The 27,265-nt window shown below is 39.8% G+C and overlaps 1 protein-coding gene across 3 annotated transcripts in view; it reads right to left on the bottom strand.

Annotated features, from left to right (window-relative positions):
• The window catches only part of PPP4R3A (protein phosphatase 4 regulatory subunit 3A), a 67,928-nt gene extending 46,696 nt beyond the window's left edge, over window positions 1-21,232 (bottom strand). For 2 of the 3 annotated variants that reach the window (XM_021000354.2, XM_021000355.2), the window contains exon 1: window positions 12,448-12,699. In XM_021000354.2, the coding sequence (XP_020856013.1) occupies window positions 12,448-12,589 (142 nt within the window). In that variant the 5' untranslated portion in view covers window positions 12,590-12,699. Of the gene's footprint in view, window positions 1-12,447; window positions 12,700-21,168 lie in introns of those variants that run through there. The other variant, XM_021000357.2, reaches the window with a different exon arrangement.
• Between the last annotated feature and the right edge of the window lie 6,033 nt (window positions 21,233-27,265).

Below are 27,265 nucleotides of genomic sequence, written 5' to 3'. Positions count from 1 at the left end.
GATGGGGAAAAAAATATTCAGTAGATTTCATTTAATTTATAGTATTGCATGTAACAACATTGGCTTTTCTTGGCTTTCAGCTGCAAATGCATGGTATTCCAGCCTCATTAGAGGTTAAATTAGATAGTAATTAAACTAATCTACAAAAGCTATCTAAGGTTTGTTTCTATGGAGAACTGTGTACCAACTTAGAAAACTTTTGGAGTACAGCTTTTACGCTGGGGATTGCCTATTTAAAAAATGATCTCTGTCCTCAAAGAGTTTAGTAAAGGGGGGAAGGGAGATAACACACTTAGGTCAAACTATCTTAAAGTTAAGAGCACAGTTGTCTCAGAGCAGTTAATTCAGATTTTTTCCTTAGCATTCTCACATCTGCTATAAAGCAAGAGTCAGCAACCTGAGAGACAGCGCCTAAAGCTACATGTCATTTGGAGTTAGGTTTGCAAGAAAGACATATACACCTCACTTAGCAGCTGCTTCCAAAAGTTACTGATGGTGTTCCATTTTCAGCTCCCTAGATGTCAAAGGACTATTAACAATTAATTTTGAAATGCCTAGCCTTTTTGCAGTTGTTCTGAAATTGTCTAGTGGTGTCACATGTCAGGATTATTGCAAAGGAAAAACCACGATGACCTATAGATTTTGAAGAAAACCTGGCAGCTAAATATACCTGGTTCCCCTGTGAAAGCCCTTGCCTACGATATCTGTAAATACATTGGTATTTTCTCAAGGTGACAGGAAGATTTTTTTTCTTTTCCTTTTCCATGGATCCTCAACATCAGTGTCCAACATAACCACACTGGATGGCTTTATGACTTTTGTCAAAGCTACCAAAAGACAGGCCCAACTATAACTGTTCTTCTGTGTGCAAGAGCTATGCTTCTTCAAACACAGTTTCAGAGATTTAAGGGTGGCACCATTTCACCAATTTGGAGGGCTCTATGGAAACTGACAGGAGAGGGGAAAAATTTAATTTCTCTTCCGTCCACCCCCTCCTTATTTCTACTGGGTTGAAGTCATCAGAAGCCCTGTACAGGACTTGAATCAGTCACTTAATAGTTTCCCTTCACCTCCCCATCCTCCCACCTTTATTCCCTTTTCTGCAAACTAAAAGCAGAATACTTCAATGTTGAAAATGTATGTATCTTGGACAAGGACAACAAGAAAGAATGGTGAAAGAGGCACCAAAAGAAAGAAAACAGATGGCCCAAGCCATCTGTGTGACCAAGTCAAACATTCAAGATGCCACACAAAACTTAAAGGTATTGTTCATATTAGAAAAACATCCATCAGTCTTGAAAAATTTTTAAAGCTCTTTGCATATACAGAATAACTTTTGGGGCAGCTAGGTGGCGCTGTGGATAGAGCACCAGCCCTGAAGTCAGGAGGACCTGAGTTCAAATGTGACCTCAGACCAAACGCTTGACACTTACTAGCTGTGTGACCCTGGGCAAGTCACTTAACCCTAACTGCCTAAAAACAAACAAACAAAAACCAGAACAACCTTTAATTACCTGGAAATTCTATTTAGATGAGACCTCACTGCATTATTTTATAATTGTAAAAACATGTCCTAATCAAATTCATAAAAAGTGCTTCCTTAGTAATTACTAGCAAGGGAATAAAGAATTATTTTCAGTGAGAAAATAGAAAAGAAACTTCTCTGTCTTATACTTAAAACCTTGCATAAGACTGTGTACATAAAAAAGATGCAACAAGAAATAAAGCAGCACTAGGATAAGAAGGCAAACTACATCAAATATCCTAAATATCAGATAAAGATCTGATGCACAAGATGTACCGGAAATTAAACACATAAGATTTAGAGGCGTTTCCCAATAGATAAATGGTCAAAAGATATGAAAAGGAGAATTGTAAACTATAACCTTATGAATGAATGCCCCAGATGACTGAGAGAAATAGAATGAAGATAGATATATATATATATATATATATATATATATATATATATAATAAATAAAAGGACATCCAAACCACTCCACAGATGTTGTACATTGCACATATTTTGTACTTTACTTGGGATAGCTCTCTTGGGTAGAGGTAATAGGAAGAATCCTGGGGAAAACTAGGATGATATAAAAAACAAAAGACATCAATTCTTATTTAATTACAAAAATAAGAGAAGTGCAAATCAAAATAACTGAGGTTTCATTCACCTCATACCCAGCAAATGGGCAAAAATGACAAAAAAAAGAAACTATCGATGTTGGAAGAGTTATGAGAAAAGATGCACACTGTTGGAATTATAAATTGGTCCAACTACTCTGAAGACCAATTAGGTACCATGCAAAGTTAACTAAAACATCCATATCTTCTCACCTGGAGATTCCACTGACTTGGGGATCAAACATATATCTCAAAGAGGCAAAGACAGAAAAAGAACAGATTCCACATACACTAAAGTGTCCATAGCAGCAATTTTTTGTGGTATCAAAGAAACGGAAACAAGGTGAGTACTCACTGACTGGGGAAAAGCTAAATCAGTTGTTATACATGAATTTAATAGACTACTGCTATGCCAATAAAAAATAAAAAATGTAGTCCAATGATGCTGCCCTGGAGACTGTTCCACCATAACCATTAGTACTTACTTTGGAAACAGTGATGAAAAAAAAAAGCGACCTGCTGTATTACACAAAATTGGCTGGGCAGGCCATGACATAACAGACTGAACGAAGTCTGTGACCGTGCAAGGAGGTGAACTGCTTAACAAAACTGTTGTAGGAGCTCTGAGGTCATCCTGGAGGGTTGTCTCAAATACTGAACTTGGTGTTGAGGAAAAAAAGAGCAGATGACCCTCAGAATAAAGAAAATACTGAGATCAAGCTAAGAAACTTCTTCAATGATGTATTGTCTCTATTGGAAAAGTTCTTCATTCTCAATGCTTCATAAACAGAAATTAGTTTATTTTAAAATGAAAAAGACTTCCAGCCAAGATGGCTGCCTGAACAAAGGAAGGCTTATTGCGCTCTCCTACATCTGCTGTGAAAACGTAAAACTCCTAACTGATTAAATAATGATCAAGAAATACAAGAATACAATAATTGATTTATTTCATTCAAAAACTGTACAAAAAGCTGGTCAGAAACCCACAGGCAATATGGAAGAGGGGTGCTGGCAAAGCCACCTTCACTTGCAGGCAAACAATCCCATAATCTCCCAGGAAGTGCAGAGAAGGTCCTGAGACATGTGTAGACTGCAACACTCTTTGACTATAGGCAGAAAGAGTGAAACACCTCTTCCCCACCAAAGGCCCCGGGGTAATTATAACCTTGCATGCTTCCTTGGGGAGCAGCAGCAATCAGCGGCACAGTAGGAGAAACTAGGTACCCAGGGCTCCAGCATCTCTTGGAATTCTATTATGAGATGCTACAAGGCCCTGAGTATCCAGACCTCTGAGCATAACATAAAGGGAGAAGAGGAACAGCACTGGGAAGTAGAGATCAGTGTAGGAACCCAGCCAAGGTAAGATCAAACAGTGCTGACCATCCCACTCAAAACTGCAGGAGGATGCTGAACTTGGACCTACCCTAAAATCTCAAATCAGGAAACTAAATCTGGAGAGATGAGTAAATCAAAGAAAACATCAACCAAGATTATATGAGAAGAGAAAGTAGCAAATAATCCAAATAAATAACTCCTTGAAAACTAGAAAGGAAAAAATAACAAAAAACAAACTAATGACTCCACAAGATAGCAAGAAACATTACAACAAAATTAAAAGATTGGAAAATAGAAGAAAAAAAGGTATCTGCTATTGAAAACAATCAACCTGGAAAAGAAGTCAAGGAGAAATACTTTAAGACTTAAACTCCCCTCAAAACCAAAAGAGCCTAAAGGCTGTATTTCAAGAAAATATAAATAAAAACTGCCTGGATCTATTATAATTATAGAACAAAGCAAAGACAGAATCCACTGATCATTTCTGAAAGAAACACAAAAGTTCCCAGGATAAACAAAGCCAAAATTTAGAGTTTCCATATCAAAGAAAAACTATAAGTATCTAGTAAGAATCAGTTCAAGCATCAAAAAAATGCAAACACCACAAAACTTGGAAGCATCTGCTAAAAAGGAGAGGAGATTATGGAATACGATATTCCAAAAAGCAAAAGAGAAAGGTGGTGTTGGAATACAAATAATGTAAAAAAGTAGGAAGGGGGGAGAAACTTGCTATTCCTCCTAACTGAAATTCATAAGAGTAATCAAACAAGTAGGAAATGGTGGAAGGAGTAGGCATCAGATGAGCTTCAATATTATCCAAGATATATCAAATTCAACAGAGAAACAAGTGTGGATGGGAGGATGGGATTAAGAGGGAGGACAAAAGCAGCCAGGGAGTGGTAATAAGCAAAACAAATTTCCTATTCACAAAAAGTGGGGATGGGGAGGAGGAAAGGGGATTCAAAAGAGAGAAAGATAAAAACTAGAATCAAAGGCCATTGATCTGTTGGAGAATGGATGAACAAATTGTGGTATGAATGTAACAGAATATCACTGCACTTTAAGAAATGTCAAGAGACAAATGAAAGAATCTGTTACTATGAAGTGATATAGAACAAAGCGAACAGTACCAAAAGAATTTATATAAGCAAGCAACATGCTAATCAATGTAGTGGCCAAGCATGTGTCCTGAGAATTATGATAAAATATGCTATTTACCTCTTGACAGAGAGAGAGAAGAGATAACAAAATTTAAACTCAGGTCCTTTGATTCCAAACCCAATACTCTTTCCATTGCACTATACTGTCTCTCAATCCACTCTTTCATACCACTCAAATTTAGGCTGTTAGGGCAGACAGACTCTCAATTGTTTGTCAAACTGGAAAGTGCATGGAATGGAGAAAATGGTACTAAGAATAAATGAATACAAAATTAAAAAAAAACCAACAAAGAAGATATTACAGTTAAAGATTTACTGTGAACTCACGGTATATCTATCTTGAAATCCTCTTTTCTAGTACGTTGTACCCTATTCTAAGAATTAGCAATATTTTAAAAGTGAATAATGGGTAGCTCAGAAAAAATCCCTATGATTATCTTTCAAAACCTCTAGTCTTGCAATTAGCTCCATTTACCAAACCTCAATCCATTTATAGTCCAAAAACTCTTAAAAGAAAAAAACCTCCACAAAACTCAGGTGACCAATAAAGTTAAGTTAGCCACCCCAGCACATCACAATTTCCTTATCAAGGCATGTTTACACAGTAACATAAATGGTTTTAAAATAAAGTTCTGATAATAAAAACCTTCCCAATACTAGGCATCCATCCATCCTCCTTAAAATTATCCTACTTATGCCCCAGTGCTAGATGCTCAATACTCAATATGACTTAAAATCATTCATAGGTCATTAGGTTATTGGGCAAGTTTACTGTTGTAAATGTGTCTATCATCTACTAAGTTAACAAATTCTTTGCCGAGCTAGCCAGGTAGCCCAGTAGATAAACTGTTGAGTCTGGAATCAGGAAGATCTGAGTTCAAATCAAGCCTTAGATACTAAGTACCTGTGTGTTGTTGGGCAAGTCACTTAACCTATCTGCCTGAGCTTCCTCAACTACTGTAAAACTGAAATAATAATAGTAATAACTTCAAAGAGTCGTTATGACAATTATAAAATATTTGTAAAGCTCTTAGCACAGTGCCTGGAACATAATAGGTGCTTAATGACTGCCTATTTCCTTCCTATCTTCCTTCCCTCCCCCCGACCCTGCAAAAATAATTTGACAAACTTAACAGCACATTAATGGTAATACACAGAAAATATATCAGCCTATAAGATAGTGAGTCCAATAAAAAAAACTAGTTCTATTTCAGTTCTACCACTAGTTAACTTATGTGGCCTTGGGCAAATCACTTAATCTTGTGTCTATTTCTTTGTATAGATATAAGAGAAATACTATACTTACAGGACTGTACTGAGGACAAAGATGAGCACAAATGTTTTGAAGAGCTAAAAGTACCGTACAAAACTTATGACAGGCAGGTGTGTTGGCACATTTTTGTAATTTCAAGTACCAGAAAGGCTGAGGCTGGCAGATGGGCAAGGTGTCCCAAGTTCAGCAGTGAGTACCCAGGAGCAGGAGGCCACCAAACAACTAAGAAGGGACAAACTGGCCTATGTTAGAAACAGGGCAAAGCTCCTGTGTCTATAAGCAATGGATCATGCCTGTGAGAAGCCCCTGTGTTTCCAGGCTAGGTTAGTCAGGGACACCTAGTCTGAAACCAATATATTAAAAGATAAGCAAAGCAAAATATCTGTCCTTAGATCCTTTTAAACGATATAGAATAAGAACTTTACATGTTTTCCTAATCTGTGCAATGAAGTACTTTTGGAAGGCATTTTTAGTGATATTGAAATTCACCTTTCCTTACTCCTTTTATAAGTTACATACAATCACATACAAATTAGTTCATTTGTGGAATGGGACAAAAAATAGATGACCATCTCTTACATTCCAGCAAATTCACAAGTGTATCTGACTAAACAAGGCAAGCACCACAAACTTATCTCTTTTTGTAATGCAGTTGAGTATTAGTAACATCAATACAGGTCTTGAATGAGATTGAAGAAAGTAATTAAATAAGTCACAGTAAACACATAACTTCACCTGTTTTTACATGAACCTCTATTAATGAAGAGAAATTTTATCAGTGATAGGAACATTTAGCAGGTGGAAAAATTTGTTCCACACATTGAGTGCCTCACCATATTCAGATGAATATGTAGTTTATTCCCCATAGCCACATGACTCTAAATATTTCAAAATATTAAGATTTCAATTTTTATTTGATTTTATGGAGATTATATAAAAATTTTAAAAACTAGAAGGTAACTAGAAAATAGTTTTTTGGGTAAAAAGTTAAACATAATAACAGTGTGGTCCACTACTGATTAAATTCTATAATCACAATAACTAATACTGGTAATTCTCAATATATATATTACAGGCAGTAGCTTTAAAAATCTTTGTTTTCTTTCTTGATCAACAATCAAATTATCAATTATTCCCGTTAACAAATTAATTCATGTTTGGCTTTGTATTATATCACGGCATTGCCCTGGGAGCCAGAAGACTCAGTTTCTAGTTAGGACTCTGATATGAGTCATTGGAACTTAGCTGTTAATTTCACTTGTGTGGGCATCAGTTTTCTCATCTGTAAAAATATTACGTGTTCACACTGCTTGTTTGCAGCAACTTTTTACTTGTTTGCAAGACTTCTACTGCTAAAGGTCCTTCTTAAAAACCTTTAAAAATTCCATCTTGCACCTTGATCCTCCCACTGATTCTGACTCCCAGTACTTGTCTCCTATAGATTATATTCCCGTAGATTAGCAAAAATTACTGCACACTGAGGCTAAATATGAGAAAAAGAACTTATTTTCCTGAGCTGAAGCATAATGTATTTGAACTAGATAAATTCTAATGTCTTATACTGAACTAGCATTATGACCATTTATTTTTATCTTACACATTTACACTTGTTTAAGCTTATTAAAAAATTGCTTTTAAAGACCCCAAACTCATTTCTGAACCTGTGTATGGTGGCAAATAAAGGTAGACAACTAGCACGTAATGTAGAATTCACTGTAAATTATCTACTAATAGAGTGACAAAGTAAAGGCTTGAAATATCAACAGATGCTTTTCAATACCCCTCCCCCAAATAAAATAATGAATCTCAAATAAAATGTCTCTACCATCTTATAAAAATTCTGGGAAATACGTGAAGTATTGCTCACAAAACAAAGGCATGAAATGGTTGTGCTCTTCATCTGCAAGGCTTTGAAAAATACCCCTTTTCAATTAAAACAACATACAGCATCAGTATTTCTAGGACTGACACATTTATAATTGTTTTTTTGGGGGGTGAGAAGCAAGGTCCTGTGGACAATCCCTAGTTGAAGGATATACTAATCTCTTATGTGAAATGTATAATCATTTAGTTTCAATGTGAGTTATATAAAGAAAAATAACTAAAAATTTAGCTGCGTCAACTCTAGAACACAATGTAACAAGGCAGATAGAAGAAAACTATTTCCAAACTATAAGGTACAAAAGATGGCCTTTGTTTCGGGGGGGGGGAGCAATTTCCCAAAGGCAACTTAATCTACTCTGCACGTCCTGTACAACTCCAGACTTAGTTCATCATTTATTTATAGTGCTTATCCAAGATCTACATTATGCTCCCTAGGTTGTCCATCCAAATGTATATCACAGGACAACTTGCACTCTTTACCTACTCAGTTTTTCCCAGGTGGACCACAAGGTTGAACTCTTTTGAGTGATTATGAAGCACACAAGTCTTTGCGACTTTTGTGCTTTAATATAATCAGCACACTGACTTCATCCAACAGGTGCAATCATCTCTAGGTAATCCTTCCATAAAATGAGGGGTTTAGACTAGATAACTTATGAGGTCTCTTCCAGTTCTAAATCTTTGATGCTACGACTGTGCTATGCATCTTTCATGACAGTGGTATTGGTATCTATGTAATGTCAAAGAGATCTAGGAGAAGGCCTCCAGCATGCAGGGTGGGATGCCCTATGGAAGACTTAAAGGAAACCATGGATAAGAGTCACTCACTCAGACTGAGGAGACATGGATAGGATGCAATATGCACTGGTTGAGAGAATATCCACAAAAAGGTACAAAATTCCAAAGTAATAATAAATTTAAAATTATGTTCTTACATAGTGGGACACAATTTAATCATTTAACTTTCAAGATTAAAAAGAATTATCATGAACTTATGAACTGTCAACAAAAACAAATAATGAAATAAAATACAAATCAGAACATCGCGTGTAACTTATTATTAAACAATGTACAGCCAAATAAATTAAACACTGTTTCCATTATTGTCTCTACTTCTAAGCCCTTTTGAAATTCTATAATCATGAGTTTTTATTTTATTTTTATAAACCTAACTGCAGTCAACATATAGGTACTGGCACTAATGATCTCATTATGCATGGCTTTATATAAGGTACCTCTCTACTTGTCCCAGTATACTTCACATTTAATTCTAACACCATGAAATTACATTACATTAACATACCAAAAAGCATCCAGCTATTTTCCATTTGCTAGACATATAGGAGCTTTCCAATTTTTTGATACCCCAAACAAAGCAGTCATGAAAACTGTTTCCTTTTCTACAATGTTTTTTAGAATAAAGCCCTATCCACTGGGATCACTGGCTCAAAATAAACAACTGTGACTTATTGTACACTTGCATATTAAATGTATAAAATGTCCATGCCAGTCTGCAGGCCCAACAATGAGCACCCATTTCCCCACAGCCCACCCAACAAATCAAATATTCTTTGCTATTATAGTGTTCCAAGGCCATCTAGAACTGCATCTCTGATCATTAGAATTTAAGAATTTTTTCATGTAGTTAACCAGTTTGTATTTTCATCTTCGAAAAGTGTCTTGTCACATCCCTCAGTGCTCCACTGAGGAATGTATAATTAGTCTCACAGAAATATGTGTCAGTTCCTTACAGATTCCGGATTTTCTGGATTAACTGTTTCCAGTGAACAAACACATTGGTGAATTCTGCTTTTTAATCCATTCTGTGACTTCTTCATTTTATTGGAGAGCTTAATCCATTCTTATTTAGCATTATAAAATTGTTAGGTTTGTCTTTTCTTCAACCATTCTATAGAAAGGGAACATACATTTTCTTATTATTTAACATTAAACTTTTAAAAAGCACTTTAAACCAATTTCTTCAGTCTTATTAACAAAGTTTCTCTAACTCAGGGGTACCTTTGTCAGAAGCATGTTATTGAAACAGTGATTATCCAAAACAACAATGAGAGTTCAAATATAACATCAGCAACTAACTTGTCTTGATTTGAGAAGTGTAAATTATTTTAAATATTTATCCTTTTTTGGCTGAGATTTGACTGTTTTAAGATTTCCTTAAAGCCACAGGTTTCACTGTAAACTTTTCAAAGCCTCAATACTTCGCAAATGTTAATAACTCATAACTTAAGCAGTATACTAAGTTTTGCTGGGGAAATAATTCTGGCTTATTTTTGTATATAATTATATTCCAGTTTCTCTGACCATTCCTTATCCTCCATTATTTCCACTATGATTCTGATGTTTTCCATATTTTCCTTGTACTACAAAAATATTGTTTCCTTATTGTATTCTTGGAGTTTAAAAATCTTGGGACCTTCATTATTGTTCAACAGATTCTATTTTATTTTGCTGTATGATTTTGCTTTTTCTGAGAAATTTCCTATGAAGATTTAAGCGTTCATATTCTTTTTCTAAATTTTCTGTGATTTCACTAATTCCCAAATTGTCAACTTGTGAAGCATCCCTTAAGTTCGTCATTTGATTCTAAGAATTTTTCAAATCTTTTTTTGGAGCCAGTACATCCAATTGTTGAGTACTGTGCATAAATCGATAGTCAATTGATTTTTTGAGGTTTTTTATTGTGTGCTCCATTAATCTATTTTCTTCAGATTCTTCCCAATCTTTTTTTTGGGGGGGGTGGAGGGTATTTAAATTCTAAGTTGAGTCCCTATGTGACTTTTACTTTCTTCAACCTTTTATTGGTCATACAATTCTGTTGTAATAGAATATGTTAATATGTTAATCTTCTCAACGTCAAAAAATATGCTTATTTTTCTTATGTGTGGGTCTTCCTTGCATTTTTCTTCTCTTTGGTGCTTCTTATTTTTTAAAGGGTATGTGAGGAAACTGACTCCATTTAAATTCCATTTTGAGTTGGAAAGTGTACTCTCTAGTTTTAAAAACACTTCACTATAAAGTGGTGTGAAGTTGTATTTTTAAATTTAATCTTCAATGACAAGAGATAGCTCCCTTTAGCTCACTGAAATTGATGACTTGCAGAGAGAGTAGTCACCAAAAGATGATTTGAAAAAAAGTCTAAGCAAGATTTTATATTCAAACAACCTACAGTTCGGTTGTGAAACTATTCAAATTGAAAAACAGCAATGAAGCCTAAATTAACTGATGTACTCCAGAAACTTTCAAAAAGCAAAAGGGGAATAGAACTTTTACCAGTAGGTACCACCATATCCTTGTTTTGTCCCAGCCTATGATTAGGAATTCGGAGTGAGGAGTCTCCCACACCAAAGTAAACTGGAAACATTTTTCGATTTAAAAACTTGAGAGGTTCCTAGCAGGACTTAGAGGCAAGCACTTTACCCAGGGTCATTACGCAAGTATGTGTCAGAGATGGGTCTTGAACCCAGGTGCTCCAGACTTGAAGGCCAGCCATCATGCCATGCTTTCTCTCCATACATTTAAACAAGAAAAAGGGCAAGTACAAAAAAATTAAATCAGATCTTATAAGAAGTCCCCCGGACAACAAACAATATTAACAAAACACTTTGAAAAGTAAACAGCATATCTGTCTCTGAAAACAAAGTAGTATTTCTTATTAAATGCAAAATTAACCTATCAATTCTTGTTGATATGAAACTGGAGCTCAAGTATATAGTATTTCCAAGTAAAGTACTTCAAAATCCATTCATGGCAGTTCTTCAAAGAATAAGAATTGGCTAATAAATCTCTTAATGCCTTGTAAAAATTACATACCTGTTTTGCTGATGGGTAAACTAATAAGCACAAAGGAGTTATTCAGTGACTTTCTCAAGGTCACTCTCAAATGAAGAAACCCCCCCCCCATCAATGCTCCTTGAGGACAGAGACTGCCTTTTGCCTCCACTAGTATTTATTCCCTGATGCTTAACACAGTGCCTGGAAACGCTATCTGCCTCTGTCCGTATTTCTAGCACTCAGCACTAGTGCCCGGCACACAGTAGAGGCAAGTAATTGTCCACCGACTGATTTATGGAGGAAGAAAAAGACTCCTAACACTCAGTTCCCTACACTTCGGCCCCATCCACATGTGGCGCGCGCACACACCTGTGGGCCACAGGAGCAAGGCGGCTGTACTGGCCTCCGCTTACATGTTAGAAAGCAGAACCATGCGTTAAGCAAAAGAACAGACTGGTCCTTAGGAGGGAGGGAAAGAAAACGTTTCTCGAACAGAGGGTCTCGTCGGGGGTGGGGGGGAGAGTGTTGCTGGAAATGCATTTGGCTGCGTCCACTCCCTCTTAACTTGGTGGTGTTCCTAACAGAGACCTCTCCTCCACCCGCCAAGTTCTCCCTAGGCTTGTCTCGGGGATCCAAGGCGCTATCGGTAAAGCGCTTGGTATGCAGCGGGCACTTGTCTCCTAACTTCCTTCCCTCCACGGGGCCGTTTCCCCAAGGAGCTCCAGGCGTCCCTCCGCGAAGGGGGAAGGTGGTACGTGCTCCTCCCGCCCCCCCCACCCCGTTTATTTGAACTTGCCTCCGTTTGGAGGAGTCGGGGGGGGTCCTCCCAGCGCCGCCGCCCAGCCCCGCGCCGCCGCCCGCCCCGCTCGCACTCACCGTCGCTCTCCGCCCTGACAAGCAGGGACATGCCCTTCAGCCTCTCCACGTAGCCCGAGGTCACATGCCCGGTGCCCCGGTCGTCCCACTGCCGGTCCTCGTTGAGCGTGTAGACCTTCACCCGTCTCCGGGTGTCAGTCATCCTGCCGCCCCCCCCCGCAGCCACCGCCCGGGGAGGGGGTGAGGGGTGAGGGTGGGGGAGACGCCCCGCGGGCCCCAGGAGGGGGAGGGGAGGCGGGAGGCCCGGACCGACGGGGCCCTCTCCGTTCAACGCCGCGCACCGCGGCCTCCCTGCAGGGGGCCTTCACTCCTACGCGCGGTGGCCTTCTCCCTCATGTCACGGCCCGGGAAGCTGGGAGCACCACGGGGGCCGGGGGTCTGGTTTGGCCGGCCCCCCTGCAAGCGTTGCCCCGGTGCTCCTGCGCGGATCTATTGTCCAGGCCCAGCTGCCCACCACGGGGAAAGGAGGAGGGATGGCCTCCACGGGGCGCCAGGCGCAGGTCACTGCCCTTCCCCCGCCTCCGCCATGCCCTTCCTTCGCCAAGCCGCTTCCAGCCGCCGCCGCCTCAGGCCGCCGCCATGTTCTCCTTCCTCATACCCGGGCCCCGTCGCCGCGGCCGCCCCCGGCGGCTCCGCTGCTCCCCTGCGCTCTCTGGGTCTCGAGCGTGTCCGCCCCCGGCCTGAGCCCCTGCGCCCGCCGCTTCTCCAGAGTCGGCGAGGGCCCCCCCGGTCGTACCTGGGGCGCCCTTCCTAACGCCAGGTCCCCTCTCGGCCGCCGCCGCCGCCGCTTCTTCCTCCTCCCTCACAGAGCTGAAGCAGCCGCCATCTTGGTTCATCCCTCAATAGAGGCGCGCGGGGTCTTCTACCTCACAGCTGCAGGGGCCGCGCCGAGGCCACTCCATTTAAAGGTACAGGCGCCTCAGCTGGTGGCGCTGGTCGGATAGGGAAGTCAGAAGGAGGGGTGGGTAGGGGAAGGAGGAGGGCGGGACTGGAGTTTCCAAGGCTAGACCGGAAGCAAGCCCGGCAGCTCAGGGGATGCAAGAGGGGCCTCGTCGCCCTAGTGACGGCCCAGGACTTCCTAGAGATTCCTTGCGCACGCGGGTGCGCTAAGCCAAGGGACCGTCTGCGCCGAGCCGCCTCCCGTCGCTCCCTGCCTTCGTCATCAGCCTGGCAGATGAATTTCAAACTCTTGTTCAGAGCCCGCCCAAGCTTCGCCCGGCAGCGGCTCTGCGCAGACTCCACCCACGTGCGTTCGCGGGCTGAAGCTCCGGGCGGTTCTGGAGCCTCCGCCGAGGACCACCTCCCTCCCCACTTTCTGCAAATAACGTCCTGACTCCCTGCCCCCACCCGGCCACGTTTTTTCTGCTCTGAGGTGCTTTTGCCCCGCTGCTGTTTTGTTTTCCCTGAGCTCTAAAGCTCTTAGCGTGCTTGGGCCGGTCCTTTCTCCTAAGCCTCAGGTAGTTTGTGAGACCCTTCTCCCAATGATGGGCCGCTTGAGGAGCAGGTGACCCAGGAAATGAAATCTGATCTCTGCCTCTCTGTCTCTGCCTGCCTGTCTCTTCCCCCTTTCTCAATAAACAAACGAATAATAAAAGCAGAATTCTGATTTCTATCTTTCAGAGCTCGATAAAGAGCAGAGCAATGAATCACTAAGTAACCCTGAATGGTGATCTCTTTCCTCAAAACTCCAGAATCTCACTGGATTTGTAGCTTTTCCAGTATACTTGCCACATTTTAATTTTTATAATATCTGTGTGCCTGCCTGGACAGGGAGAGTGGTGTGGTGAAATAAAGTCTAGGTTGGGAGCTCAGACACCTAGCTAGGATTTAGTTCCAGCTTTGCCATGTGATCATTTAGGTTGGCCGTTTCACCTCCTGGGGCTTCAGTGCCCTTATTTAGAAAATGGTGTTAGACTAGATTATTTCTAAGGCAGAGGTTAACTTTTTTTTTCCTGACACGGATCCTTTTTGGCTCTCCGGTAAAGCCTGTGGACCCCTTCTCAAAATGTTTTTAAATAAATAAAATATATAGTATTACAAAGGAAACTACATTTGAAATGCAGACATCAAAATACTGAGGTATTTGCTTTTTAAGTTCATAGACCTTAGATTAAGAACTCCTGTCTAAAACCCCTTTCAGCTCTATCTATACACACACCAGCCTATCTTTCTCAGATTTTAAAATTCTTCCCGGGAATTTATGGGGTTATGTCTCAACCTTCCTTGTGCCTCCCCTCCCCAGCGTCTACCCCTGCTTTTTTTTTTTACTTCACCTGAAGCATGCTATATTCTACTCCAGCCTTTTACCTTTACCCTGTTTCCCTCTGTTTCAGTGTATTTCCTGTAAACAATATATAGTAGGATTATGGTTTTTAATCCATTCTGCTATCTGCTTCCCTTAGGGGACAGTTCATCCCATTCACGATCAGAGTTATGATTACTATCTGGGTCTTTCTCTTCATCTTATTTCACCCCTGTTTATGCTTTTCTTTCTCCTTTCTCCCTTTTCCTCCTCACTCGTGTTTTGGTTTTCACCACCACCTCCTCCCTTTTCTTTCCCCTTTCCCCTTATTACTTCTTCTCTCCCTTCTATCCTCCTTCCCTTTTTTCCCCCCTTTTCCCTCCTATTGCCTATAAAGTAGGTTAGATTATGTTATTCCCTCCTTGAGCCAAATCTGATGAGAGTAAGGTTCAATGTTCATCTCCCTCCCTACTTTCCCTCTGCTGTAACAGGTTTTTGTGCCTTTTCCTATAGGTAATTTACCCTTGTCTGCCTGCTCCTTTCCTTTTCTCCCAGTCCCTTCCTTTAGTTAGATCAGATTAATCTATTTACTTTAATCCATTTAACCCACTTGATTAGATTTTTTTTTATCATTACATCAAAGAAAACTTACACCTACTCCCTCTATGTAAACCCCTTTAAAACGGTATAATAACAATACTGTTCTCAAGAGTTACAAGTGTCATCCTCCCTTATACAGTTTGCCCTTATTAATAAGGTTGTTTTTTTCTGTCCCATTTACCTTGTTATGTCTCTCTTGAGTCTTGTATTTGAAGATCAGATTTTCTGTTGAGCTCTGGTCTTTTTATCAGGAAGGTTTGGATGTTCCCTCTTTTGTTAAATGTCCGTCACCTCCCCTGAGAGATCATGGTCATTTTTGCTGAGTAGTTGATCCTTGGTTGTAATCCAAGCTCCTTTGCCTTACAGATTATCATATTCTACACCCTATGATCTTTTAATGTAGAAGCTGCAAGGTCCCATGTAATCCTGACTATGGTTCCATGATATTTAAATTGTTTCTTTCTGGCTGCTTGCAGTATTTTCTCTTTGACCTGGTAATTTTGGAATTTGGCTACTATATTCCTTGCCATTTTCAATTTGGGATCTCTTTCAGGAGGTGATCAGTGGATTCTTTCTATGGCTGTTTTACCCTCTGGTTCTAGGACTTCAGGGCAGTTTTCCTTGATTATTTCCTGAAAGATACTGCCCAGGCTCTTTTTTTCATCGTGATTTTCAGGTAGACCAGTAATATTTAAATTGTTTCTCCTGGATCTATTTTCCAGGTCAGTTGTTTTACCAATGAGATATTTTGCGTTTTCATCTATTTTTTCATTCTTTTGTTTCTGTTTGACTGATTCTTGCTCTCTCATAGAGTCATTAGCTTCCATTTGCCCAATTCTAATTTTTAACAAATTGTTTTCTTCTATTAGATTTTGTACCTCCTTTTCCATTTGGCCCATTTTATTTTTTAAGGAATTCTTGTCCTCGGTGAGTTTTTGTGTCTCCTTTTCTGTTTGGCCAATTCTGCTTTTTAAGGAGTTGTTTTCTTCAGTGTACTTTTTTTCCATTTAGTCAATTGTATTTTTTAAGGACTTGTTTTCTACAGTTAATTTTTGTCCTTCCTTTTCCAAGCTATTGACTCTCTCTTGCATACCTCTCATTTCTTTTCCCAATTTTTCTTCTACCTCTCTTATTTGACTTTTAAAATCCTTCTTGAGCTCTTCCAAAAATGCTTTTTGGGCTTCAGACCAGTTTGTATTCCCTTTTGAGATTCCAGATGTGGGTTTATTGACAATATTGTCCTCTTCAGAATTTCTGCCTTGATCTTCACTGTTCCCATAATAAGAATCTATAGTATATTTCTTTTTGCTCATGGTGTTTGCTTATTTCCTGACCTTTAAAGAGATTGAGCTCTCCTGCTGGGGAGCAGGGGGCACTGATCCAAGCTTCTTGTGCTGGGAGCCCAGGGCCTGGTCCCTGGCTTTGTGTGCTGGGGCCTCTGATGCTGGTAGTTGGAAGCTATAGTGTTCTGGCAGGTTACCTGGTGTTGGGCTGGAATCAGCAACACTGGAACTCTAGGGGTAGGATTAGGTAGTCTGGCCCCTGAATGTCACCCTAGGAAAAGCCCTAGAATACCTGAACAGAACAAAGACAGGGTGCAGCAGTCTGGTAGCCCAGGTAGCTGGTTTCCACTGGTTCCCCTGCCCGTACTGAGGTACTCGGGAGTTCTGGTGTTGGTGTTTGCCTGCTCCACCACCCTGGGGTTCATGATCTCCTCCTGGTATGCTGAGGTGGGGCTTTCCACTAGCTTGCTGAGATGTCTCCTGTTCTGTATTGCTCCCCTTGCCCCAGGGTAAGAGGGACCTCTCCTGTTTAATCCCTCAAGCTACCTGGACTACTGGACTGCTTCATTCTGTCTTTCTTCTCGTTCAGAGGTTCCAGGGTTTTTCCTGGGGCTATATTTTCTGGGCTTTCAGAGGTTAATAAGGCAAGATAAGAGTGACTTACTTCTTACCCATCCCCAGCCTCTAGCACACAATGCCTTCCCCAAAGTGAGTGATAATGAATGCTTGCTGAACCAAACTGAAGTGTGCTTCATAGGGGAACAAAGACCAGAGTAAACCCCAAACTAGGTACTCAGTTTCAACATAAGAATCAATTTATTTGTCTGTTCTACCACTTCCTTTCCTATTGTTACACTTTGAATGAGGCCTTCTGTTTCAGTTTCCTCCTCTAGAAAATGAAGTTAATACTAGCACATACCTCCCAGGGCTGTTGTGAGGATAAGATGAGATAATATGTGTACAGTATTTTGTGAACCTTAAAGAGCCATATAAATGTCAGTTATTGTTATTATCTCAATCCTTTTTATTCTCACTGGCTCTTCATTGAACTTCTCACATGCTGTCCCAAACCTTCCATCCTCAGTCACTGATTGCCTCCTCCCTCCCAGTAGGATGTCTCACCTCCTACTTCACTGAGAAAACAGAAGATAGCTATAGTGAGTGCCTTTATTCTCTCCTAGCTTTACCTAGAAACTCCTCTATATTTTATTTCCCACTTCCCTCCCTTTTCTCCAGTTTCTAAGAAGTGTCTTCACTTTGCCAAAATCAACCTCTTTTCTTTGGTCCTTGATCAAATCCCCAAAGAACTTTGATCAACCTCTTCTTTCTCCTGGCTTATTCCCTGATGCTTATAAATATGGTCAGACTTCTTCATCCTTAAAAATCCTTCACTTTTCCCTGATGTCTGTTCTCCTTTTCACAGCCAAGCGTCTAGAGAAAAAGCCTTCTGTACCCATTGCCTCCACTACCTTACTCCTCACTGATTTCTCAATCCTTTCAATATTATCTCTGATTACTACTTCTGGATTAAAACTGACTTCATAGATACCAACTGCCAGTTTCTCAATTCTCATCCTTCTTGACCTTTCTTCAGCTTTTGACACTGTTGATCACCCCCTTCTTCCATGTAACTCTGTCCTCCTTCAGTTTTCATCACAGTACTTTCTCCTGGTTATCCTACTACTTGGCTGATTTTTCTTCTCAATTTTCCTGATTGAATCTTTATTCATATTATGGTCCCAACTTGTGTCTTCCAAGGTTATGTCCTAGATCCTCTTCTCTGTATGTATACCCTCCCTCTTGGTGATTGAATTAGCTCCCAGGGGTTCAATGATTATTTCCATGCAAATGATCTCCAAAACTATAAACTCAACCCTAAGTTCCCTCCTGAGCTCAAGTTTGGCATCAGACTGCCAATGGGACACTTCCACCTAGATGTATGTTCTGTAGGCTTCTCAAATTCAAGACATTTAAAACAGAACTCATTATCTTCCCTCCTAAACCTATTCTTCTTCCAGATTTTCCTGTTTCTATAGACATCATCCTTCCAGTTAGTTACTCAGGTTTATAATATGGGGGTCATCCAAACACTTCATTGTAAATCACTGGCCCCCCCCAATCCAGTCAGTTTCCAAATCATGTAAATTTAAAAATATGTCACATCTTTCCCCTTCATCCTAGTCCAGGTCCTAATTTCCTAGATTTGTACAATAGCTTCCTAACTGGTCTCCTTGCTTCTAATCTTTCCTTCTCTTTAATTCATCCTCCATACAACTTCTAAAATAATCTTATAGCTCCAATATGACCGTGTCACTCCTCTGCTCAAAACTCTTCAGTGGCTTTCTATTCCCTCTAGGATAAATCACGAAATTCCTACACTTGGCATTTAAAGCAATTCCTGTTTGGCTCCATCATACATTTTCAGATAAAATTACAGTCCATGTACAGTCTCTATGTTCCTTCCAAACTGGCCCATTTACTGTTCCCTGTGCTCTGCATTTTACTTCCTATTTCAGTGCATTTGTATATGCTGCCCCATATACTTGAAATGTACTTCATCTTTACCTCTGACTCTTAGAATCTTTTAGCCCTAAAGGTTCAACTCAGGTGCCACTCCCTACAGGAATCCTGTCCTGATCCCCGTCTTGGTCAGTGCTCCCTCCCTCCTCAAATTGTTTTGTACTTGCTTCCTATGTAAATGTTGCATCCCCCAATAGACTGTAAGCTTCTTTTTATTTTAGCTTTGTAGTTCTACCATTTAGTTCAGGTCTTGAACGTTGTAGGCATTTAATAAATGCTTATTGGTTTTAAAGAATGAAGAAACTGAGTGTCAGGTGAAATCAGATCACATTAGTGTAGTTCTGAGTTGCTGAGGCCCAGGATCACAAGGTAACCTCCCTAGGCTGATGGAGAATTCTTGGAATGGACTATTCATAGGCATTTGGTAAAGCTGTTTGTTTTGAGGTTCTGTCAACCTTGAAAAAGGGACTTCTTCCCAAGTGTTGGGGCAGCAGACAGGGAGGGTAAAGAGGAAAGAGTGATAAGTGCATACAGTAGGCTGATAGGCAGGAGTGAACTGGAGCTAAGATCGGTCCAAACTGGCAGTTGTGGCTGAGTGAAGTCTAGTCAACAGATCCTTTCTTCTTTTCCCTCTCCCCCCCTCTTTTTCTTTTGGAACCTGGGTCAGTGCTGGGAAAACTTCACCCAACATTTAAATCTTAACTCTTGGGGGCAGCTAGGTGGTGCAGTGAATAGAGCACCAGCCCTGAAGTCAGGAGTACCTGAGTTCAAATCTGGTCTCAGACCAAACACTTGACACTAGCTGTGTGACCCTGGGCAAGTCACTTAACCACAACTGCCTTAAAAAAAAATAAATCTTAACTCTTTCCTTAGTCTCCCTTAGACTACCTAGAAATAGGGTGGAGGAGGGAGAAAAATAGTAACCCCTGAGTTCCATTGTTGTTTTCTATATTTTGCTTAAATGTTTATCTTCATTTCTAAGTTAATTAATACTGCTAACAAATTACATTAACAATGATTTTTGTCCAAGATTGTATGAGTTTGTGGTTTGGGATTGGGAGGGGGAAGCTAGACTATGGGAGAAGAGATTTCCTTGGTTTTACTCTGGGGTAGGGGCGTAGTCAATTAAAGAAAGAATTTCTCCAATTTTTGGTCATTTCTGAGGATATTCCAGAGCATGCCCACTAGCCTGCGTTTGAATCTGGAAAAAAAGAGACTTAATATATTGCTTTAATGTTTGCAAAGGGCATTACAAAGATCTCATTATGCCTTTAAAAGAACTTTGGGAGGTAGGTACTATTAATTACTCCTCTTTTACAGATGAGGAAACTGAGGCAGAAAGAGTTTAAATGACTTGTCTAGTGTCCCACTACTGCCAAGCGTCTGAGGCCTACTACTACACCTAGCTTGCTTTAATAAACTAATCCAGTAGTGGAGAGGGCTAGAAATTGGTATGGATATGCCCATATACCTCAAACATTCTGCATCTTACATCTGTACCTAAAAAGAACTGTACTAGAGTATTGCTGTAAGATATACATATATGTAAATGAGGCTAATTAAACATATAGGCTCACTAGTAGTATGGATAGATATGATCTGAAGTCTGGCCCACCTTTACAGAGGATAGGTGGAGAGTCATGCACTGATAATTTCCGGGGGGTGGGAGGGGGAAGAGCCAGGTAGGAATGTCCAAGACGGCTGAGGCTGGTGATCTCTCCTCTAGCAAGGGGGTTATTGGGCAAGAATATCAATCTGCTATACCTCAAATATCTCATCTAGGGATGTAATTCAAAGGGGTGTAGTCAGAATGAAAGTTCCTTTCCTGATCACTCTCAGAGGAGGATAGCCTTTAGCTTACACCTGCTAACTTGACTCCCTCCCACCAAATGTTGATAATTGAAAAGATCATCATGAAAAGATAGTAAACCTCTTTATCAAAGAAAGTAGGAAACAGAAATCACAGAAGTTAAGCAGATTAAAATATACTACAAGAATGCAAAAGAGTAAATGATCCCTTCAGCTGGGAGTGAGAGAAGATCTCAACTCAAGCCAGGAGAGTGGGAATATTCTTACCAAGGGATGTCCGCTGTCTAGGATTGCAAACATGGAAGTCAAGGGACATAATAGGGGCCAGCTTCCTCACATGTCCGCAGCTCTGGGGGCTCCCATTAGCAATTCAAAAGTTCATACCTTGCCTCCCTAAATGGGTCTAGAGGTCTTCTCATGGAAGTGTGTCCAACAAACTGAAGTAAATCCCTTCTCCTTTCATAGTGTCACGGCTCATTGTTCTCTAAGCCAATCAGGAATTATGTCTCTTAATGGAACCAACCCATGTCATAGGACTCAGGAAAACCATCCACCTTTCCTGGGACAGATTTCCTGGGTGTTAGATTCATAAGAACCAAAGGCACATTTCAAACCTACATCTTAAGCTCCTGAATCCAGTGTACTTTTCGTTAATGCCACACCACCTTTCTTGGTTCCCTCCATATCCATTATTTAAAATTATAGTGTTTTAATGTTATTGCTTAGAAGTTTGGGGTTTTTATTGACTTCCAGGGTGTCAGAGATTTCTGGGAAATGTGAGAATCACAGAAAACGGCACTTCCACGTTCTGCTAGAATGTTGGGCTTTCTGGTTGTATAATAATAGGAACTTCTATTACATTATGATAAACTGGCCCCTTTTAATCATATCAGAGGATATTCATCAAAGCTGTTCTTTCCAGATCCATCAAGAATTGGCTAAGGAGCAAGGACCCCCTTCACACTCTCCTGTCGTCACTCTCTCTTTCCATCTGATTCCATTTTGTTGTTATTCCAGATACTCATAGCTACAGGAACTCACAGAACAGGTTTCTATGTAGAGAGCCCATTCTGTGTGTAACACAGCCGTCTGAGATCATCGAGTGTAGGAACAAACCTATATTTCAAAACCTCTGGGACATTACTGCATTACAGCAGAGCACAGACAGGGATGGGAGGCATGATAGTGTACTTGTACAAGCAGTGAGTTTGGAGCCAGAGGACCTGAGCGTGAACCCAAGCTTCCTTCTTTATCTCTTTTGTGACCATGAGTAAATCATTTCATTTATGTGGGCCATAGAATGGTAGAGCTATTTTCCCATATCCCCACCAGCATGTATCATTTTCCTTTTCTGTCATTTTGGCCAATCGGATTGGTGTGAGGTGGTAACTCAGTTATTTTAATTTGCATTTCTCTAATTAGTAGTGAGCATTTTTTCAGAGGGCTATTGATAATTTTTATTTCTTCCTCTGAAAACTGCCTCATATCAACTGAGGAGTGGCTCATATTCTTGTAACTTTGACTCCTTTCTCTATGTATTTGAGAAATGAAATTTTTATCAGAGAAACTTGTTACAAAGACCCCCCCCCAAGTTTTCTACTTTTCTTCTAATTTTAGCTATATTGGTTGTGTTTGCACAAAGTCTTTTGGTTTTATGTAATCAAAATTATCCATTTAACTTCCTGCATACCTCTCTATCTCTTCCGTGGTCATGAAATCTTCCCCTTTTTATAGATCTGACAGGTAATTTCTACTATGTTCTGATTTGCTTATGGAAACCCCTTTATATCTAAATCATGTACCCATTTTGACCTTATCTTGGTATACAGTGTGAGATGTTGATCTGTGCTTAGTTTCTGCCAAATTTCCTAGTGAGTCCTCCGAAATTGGGATCTTTGGGCTTATCAAGCATTCCGTTACTGTGCTCATTTGCTTTTGTATGTTATGTAACTAATCTGTTCCACTGAACAGCCTCTCTATTTCTTACTCAGTACCAAGTTATTTTGATGATTATAGCTTTGTAATATAGTTTGAAGTTTGGTACTGCTAGTCCCCTTCCTTCCTGTTTTTTAAAAAATTGATTCTCTTGATATACTTCACCTTTTGATCCTCTAGATGAATTTTATTATTTTTTCTAGCTCTATAAAAATTCTTTGATAATTTGATTGGCATGGAACTTAATGAGTACATTAATTTAGGTAGTACTGTAATTTTTATTGTATTTTATTATGTTATATTATTATGTTAAATTATAGTTTTATTATATTTATTATTATATATGATTATATATTATTATATACCCATGACCAATTAATATTTCTCTAGTTATTTAGATATGTGTTTATTTACATAAAGAGTGTTTTGTAATTTTATTCATAAAATTCCTTTGTGTGTTGGCAGATACATTCCTATGTATTTTATATTGTCTGTAGTTATTTTAAGTGGAATTTTTCTTTCTATCACTTCCTGCTAGGTTTTGTTGGTAATTTGTAGAACAGCAGATGATTTATGTGGGTTTGGTTTATATTGTACAATTTTGCTGAAATTGTTAGCTTGTTTCAGTTATTTTTTTAGTTTACTCTCTAGTGTTCTCTAAGTAAAACATCATATCATCTGTAAAGAGTGATAGTTTTGTTTCCTTGTTGTGCATGCTCATTCCTTCAGTATATTTTTGGTACTATTACTAGAGTGAACATTTCCGGGGGGCAGTTAGGTAGCACAAAGGATAGTGCACTGGCATTGCAGTCAGGAGGACCTGAGTTCAAATCTGGCCTCAGACCAAACACTTAACACTTACTAGCTGTGTGACCCTGGGCAAGTCACTTAACCCCAATTGCCTAAAATTTTTTTTTAAAATTAAAAAAAATAGAGTTAGCATTTCCAGGACAATAGTGAATAATAATGGTGATAATGGACATCCTTGCTTCACCCCTGATCTTATTGGAAAGGCTTCTAGTCAAATGCTTGCTCTTGGTTTAAGATAAATACCACTTATCATTTTGAAAACAGCTCTATTTATTCCTATACTCTTTAGGGTTTTTTTAATAGGAATGGTGTCATACTTTGTCAGAAGCTTTGTCTGCCTCTATTGATATAATCATATGATTTTTGTTGTTCTGGTTATCAATGTCATCAGTTATGCTTATAGTTTTCTTAATATTGAACTAGCCTTGAATTCTTGGTATAAATCTAGTCTAGTCAGAGTGTATGATATTTGATTATTTAAAAATTTTGCATCAATATTCATTAGGGAAATTGGTGTATACTTTTCTTTCTGTTTTTGCTTTCATTGGTTTAGGTATTTGTGTCATAGAAGGAATTTGGTAAACAGTTATTATAATATTAGAATTAATTGTTCTTTAAATGTTTGGTAATCATTTTTAAATCACTTATGTTTGTGTTACCTTTTTCTATGCTATAATGTCTATGTTGGGCACTGTATCTTTAATTTTAGACCTTCCACATTTGTAAGCACAGCATACTTGTACAAAATTCTGCATGCAGTTGGTAGTTAGTAAATGCTTATTAAATTGATTGATTTTTTAAAAAATTCACTTGTAAATCCATCTGGTCTTGGGTTTTTTTTTCTTCGTGGGTTCATTTATGGCTTGTTCAGTTTATTTTTCTAAGATATTTTTAAGTATAGGCCTTCTTGATCTATTTTCTAAGTCAGTTGTTTTTCCTGTCAGATATTTCATATTTTCTTCTATTTTTTCAGTCTTTTGACTTTATTTTATTATTCCTTAATGTCTCATGGAGTCATTAACTTCCATTTAGCCCATTCTAATTTTTAAGGAGTCATTTTCTTCAATAAAACTATATATATATATGTATATATATATATGTTCGTGTATGTGTGTGTGTGTGTGTGTGTGTGTGTGTATAAATGTATATATATCTTTTACCAAACTGTTAAATCTCTTTTTATAATTATCTTGGATAGCTGTAATTTCTTTCTTTCCCCATTTCCCCCAATTTTTCCCTCTACTGCTCCTATTTGGTTTTTAAAATGATTTTTTGTTCTTTTTTAAAAAATCTCTTTCTTTAACTGGATTTCTTGGTGGGCTAGTGTCCAATCTGAATTTTTCGGAGGTGTTTCTTGCAGATGTTTTTGAATCATTGTTTTCTTCAGTGTTTGAGTCTTAAGCTTCTGTTCACCATAGTAGCTCTTTATGCTTGGATTCCTTTTTGTTTGTTTGCTCATTCTTTCAGCCGACGTCTTGACTTTGGACTTTATGTTTGTATTAGGCTCTGCTCACTTCTGAGGGAAGGGGGGTAGATGTCTGGCCTGAGCTGCTGCTGCTTTCCCAGCTAGGTCCGGTGGCCTGTAAATTTTCAGTGCTTCCAAAGTGGTATGATCCAGGGAGAGATCTGTTCACCGCCCTCCTGATTTGAGCTCTACACGTTAGTGACCCGGGCTTGAGTGTGTTTGCTTGTGTGTGGCTGCCTGAGACTGTTGCTGGCCTCCGTTCCTACTAGCCCACTCAGAGTTTCTACAGGTTGACAGCAATTGAACTGCTGGCTCCATTTTGGTCTTGGTCTCCTGCCTAGCGTTTTGACTACAGGCTTATGGGTGGGACTGAAGGTTAGAACTGAGTCACTGCCCTGCTCCTATTCTCAGAGCCACACAGCTGAGTTTCTGGAATTTGTTTTGTGCTCAGTACCCGGCCGGGCTCCACACTTGCTCCCAGCCGTTCTTCTCTGCTCTGGATCTGTGACTCAGACCTGGGTAACGGGTGACAGAGCTGTCAGGGGGCACCTATTCCTGCTCTCAGCGCTAGTTCAGAGGTTCCCCCAGGATCTCTTTCTGCCCTGGTACTTCCTTCCCCAGTGCTCTATTTTGGTTGCCTTTACATCTCTGGATACCAGATCCTGTAGCTGCCGCCACTGCCACCATGCTGTGCTCCTGGCTAGTGTTAGGGTAGAATAAAGACAATGATGGTTACCTCCTGAAATGATTTATGTAGCAATGTATACAACTGCGGAAACAAACTGGATTCCAGGACCCTTGGTAGCACAAGGACCCAGACCATTGGTTTCTACAGTTATTATATAATTGAAAGGAATGGAAAAACAGGATTGTAGAGATTGAGACACCTGGTCTCTTATTGGTGGACAGTATTGAGAGACATTGAAGTGAGAGGGGTACGGAGTAGTTTTGTGATATTTTCAAATCAGGTGACTTTCCCAAAATCATGTGACTTCCAAGAAGTTTAAATTTAACTTTACAAAATGGCGGAGAAGGGCAAATTATTGTTGTTGTTAAGTTACTTCAGTTGTGCCGAACTCTTTGTAACCTCATTTGAGGTTTTCTTGGCAAAGATACTGGAGTAGTTTGCCATCTTCTTCTTCAGCTCATTTTACAGATGAGGAACGGGGGCAAACAGGGGTAAGTGGCTTGCTTAAGGCTGCATAGCTAGTGAGTATCTGAGGTCAGATCTAAACTCTGTTCCTCCCGACTCCAGGCCTGGCAGTCTATCCACTGTGCCACCTAGGTGGATAAGGATAAAATGGAATCACTAATGCTCTTTTAATGTAACATTTACCCCTTTAATTAGCCCCTAGGATGGCTTATTTAAATGCTTTATCTATTAGGGATTCCTGGGTGGAATGATAGTCTGTCTTAAGGGGCATCAAAGAGTATAATCAGAGTCCCCTAAGGACACAAACCTTGTTAAATAGACTCTATAGGTAAACTGAGTCAGGTTACCCATCAAACTACTTAGAGGGCTTCCCATAGACTAATTTGAAAGGGGAAGATTTACATGTTACCAAGGTAACCAAGAAAATTTAGCAAGCATAAACACTATGAAACAGAAAGCCAAAGCAATACAATAATGATCATCAATATTAAATAACACCAAGTCTCCTCGTAATTTGGTAATCCACTCCCAATGATGGGGTTGGGATCTGGACCCAGAAAAGAAAAACCCTGGATTTTCCCACATGGGCAAATCTCTGGAGTTTGCCTGGGGCTATAATCCCATCGACTAGCTTTTTGTTAAAGACGTACACCCAATCTCCCAATTCCATTACCCTTAATCTAGCCTAGCCCTCCATTGTCTTACCTCACTATGGCCCCCACCCACTTCCCACCCTTAATCCTAGCTAGGCTCCATTCTTCCTTGGCCATGTGGCCCAGGCCCCTGGCATTCTATTACCTCAGAGTCCCTGCAGACTACTTGGCCACTCCAGATCTCTCCCACAGTCCTTCTGTATATAAGGTCCATCTTGTCTCCATTAAACTGCTCAGATTCTTATAATCCAGTCAATAGCTTACAAATTCACAGATTGCTTGAGAGTCTGGCCAGTATGGCAGATCTTCAGTAAACCTTGTCTTTGGCTGAAAGAAGGCTTGGGTTGA

Source organism: Phascolarctos cinereus, unplaced genomic scaffold (assembly GCF_003287225.1).
Source record: "Phascolarctos cinereus isolate Bilbo 61053 unplaced genomic scaffold, phaCin_HiC Scaffold_3;HRSCAF=262, whole genome shotgun sequence".
Lineage (NCBI taxonomy): Eukaryota > Metazoa > Chordata > Mammalia > Diprotodontia > Phascolarctidae > Phascolarctos > Phascolarctos cinereus.
The sequence above is the reverse complement of the archived record's forward strand: the minus strand, read 5'-3'. Positions and strand labels throughout refer to the sequence as shown.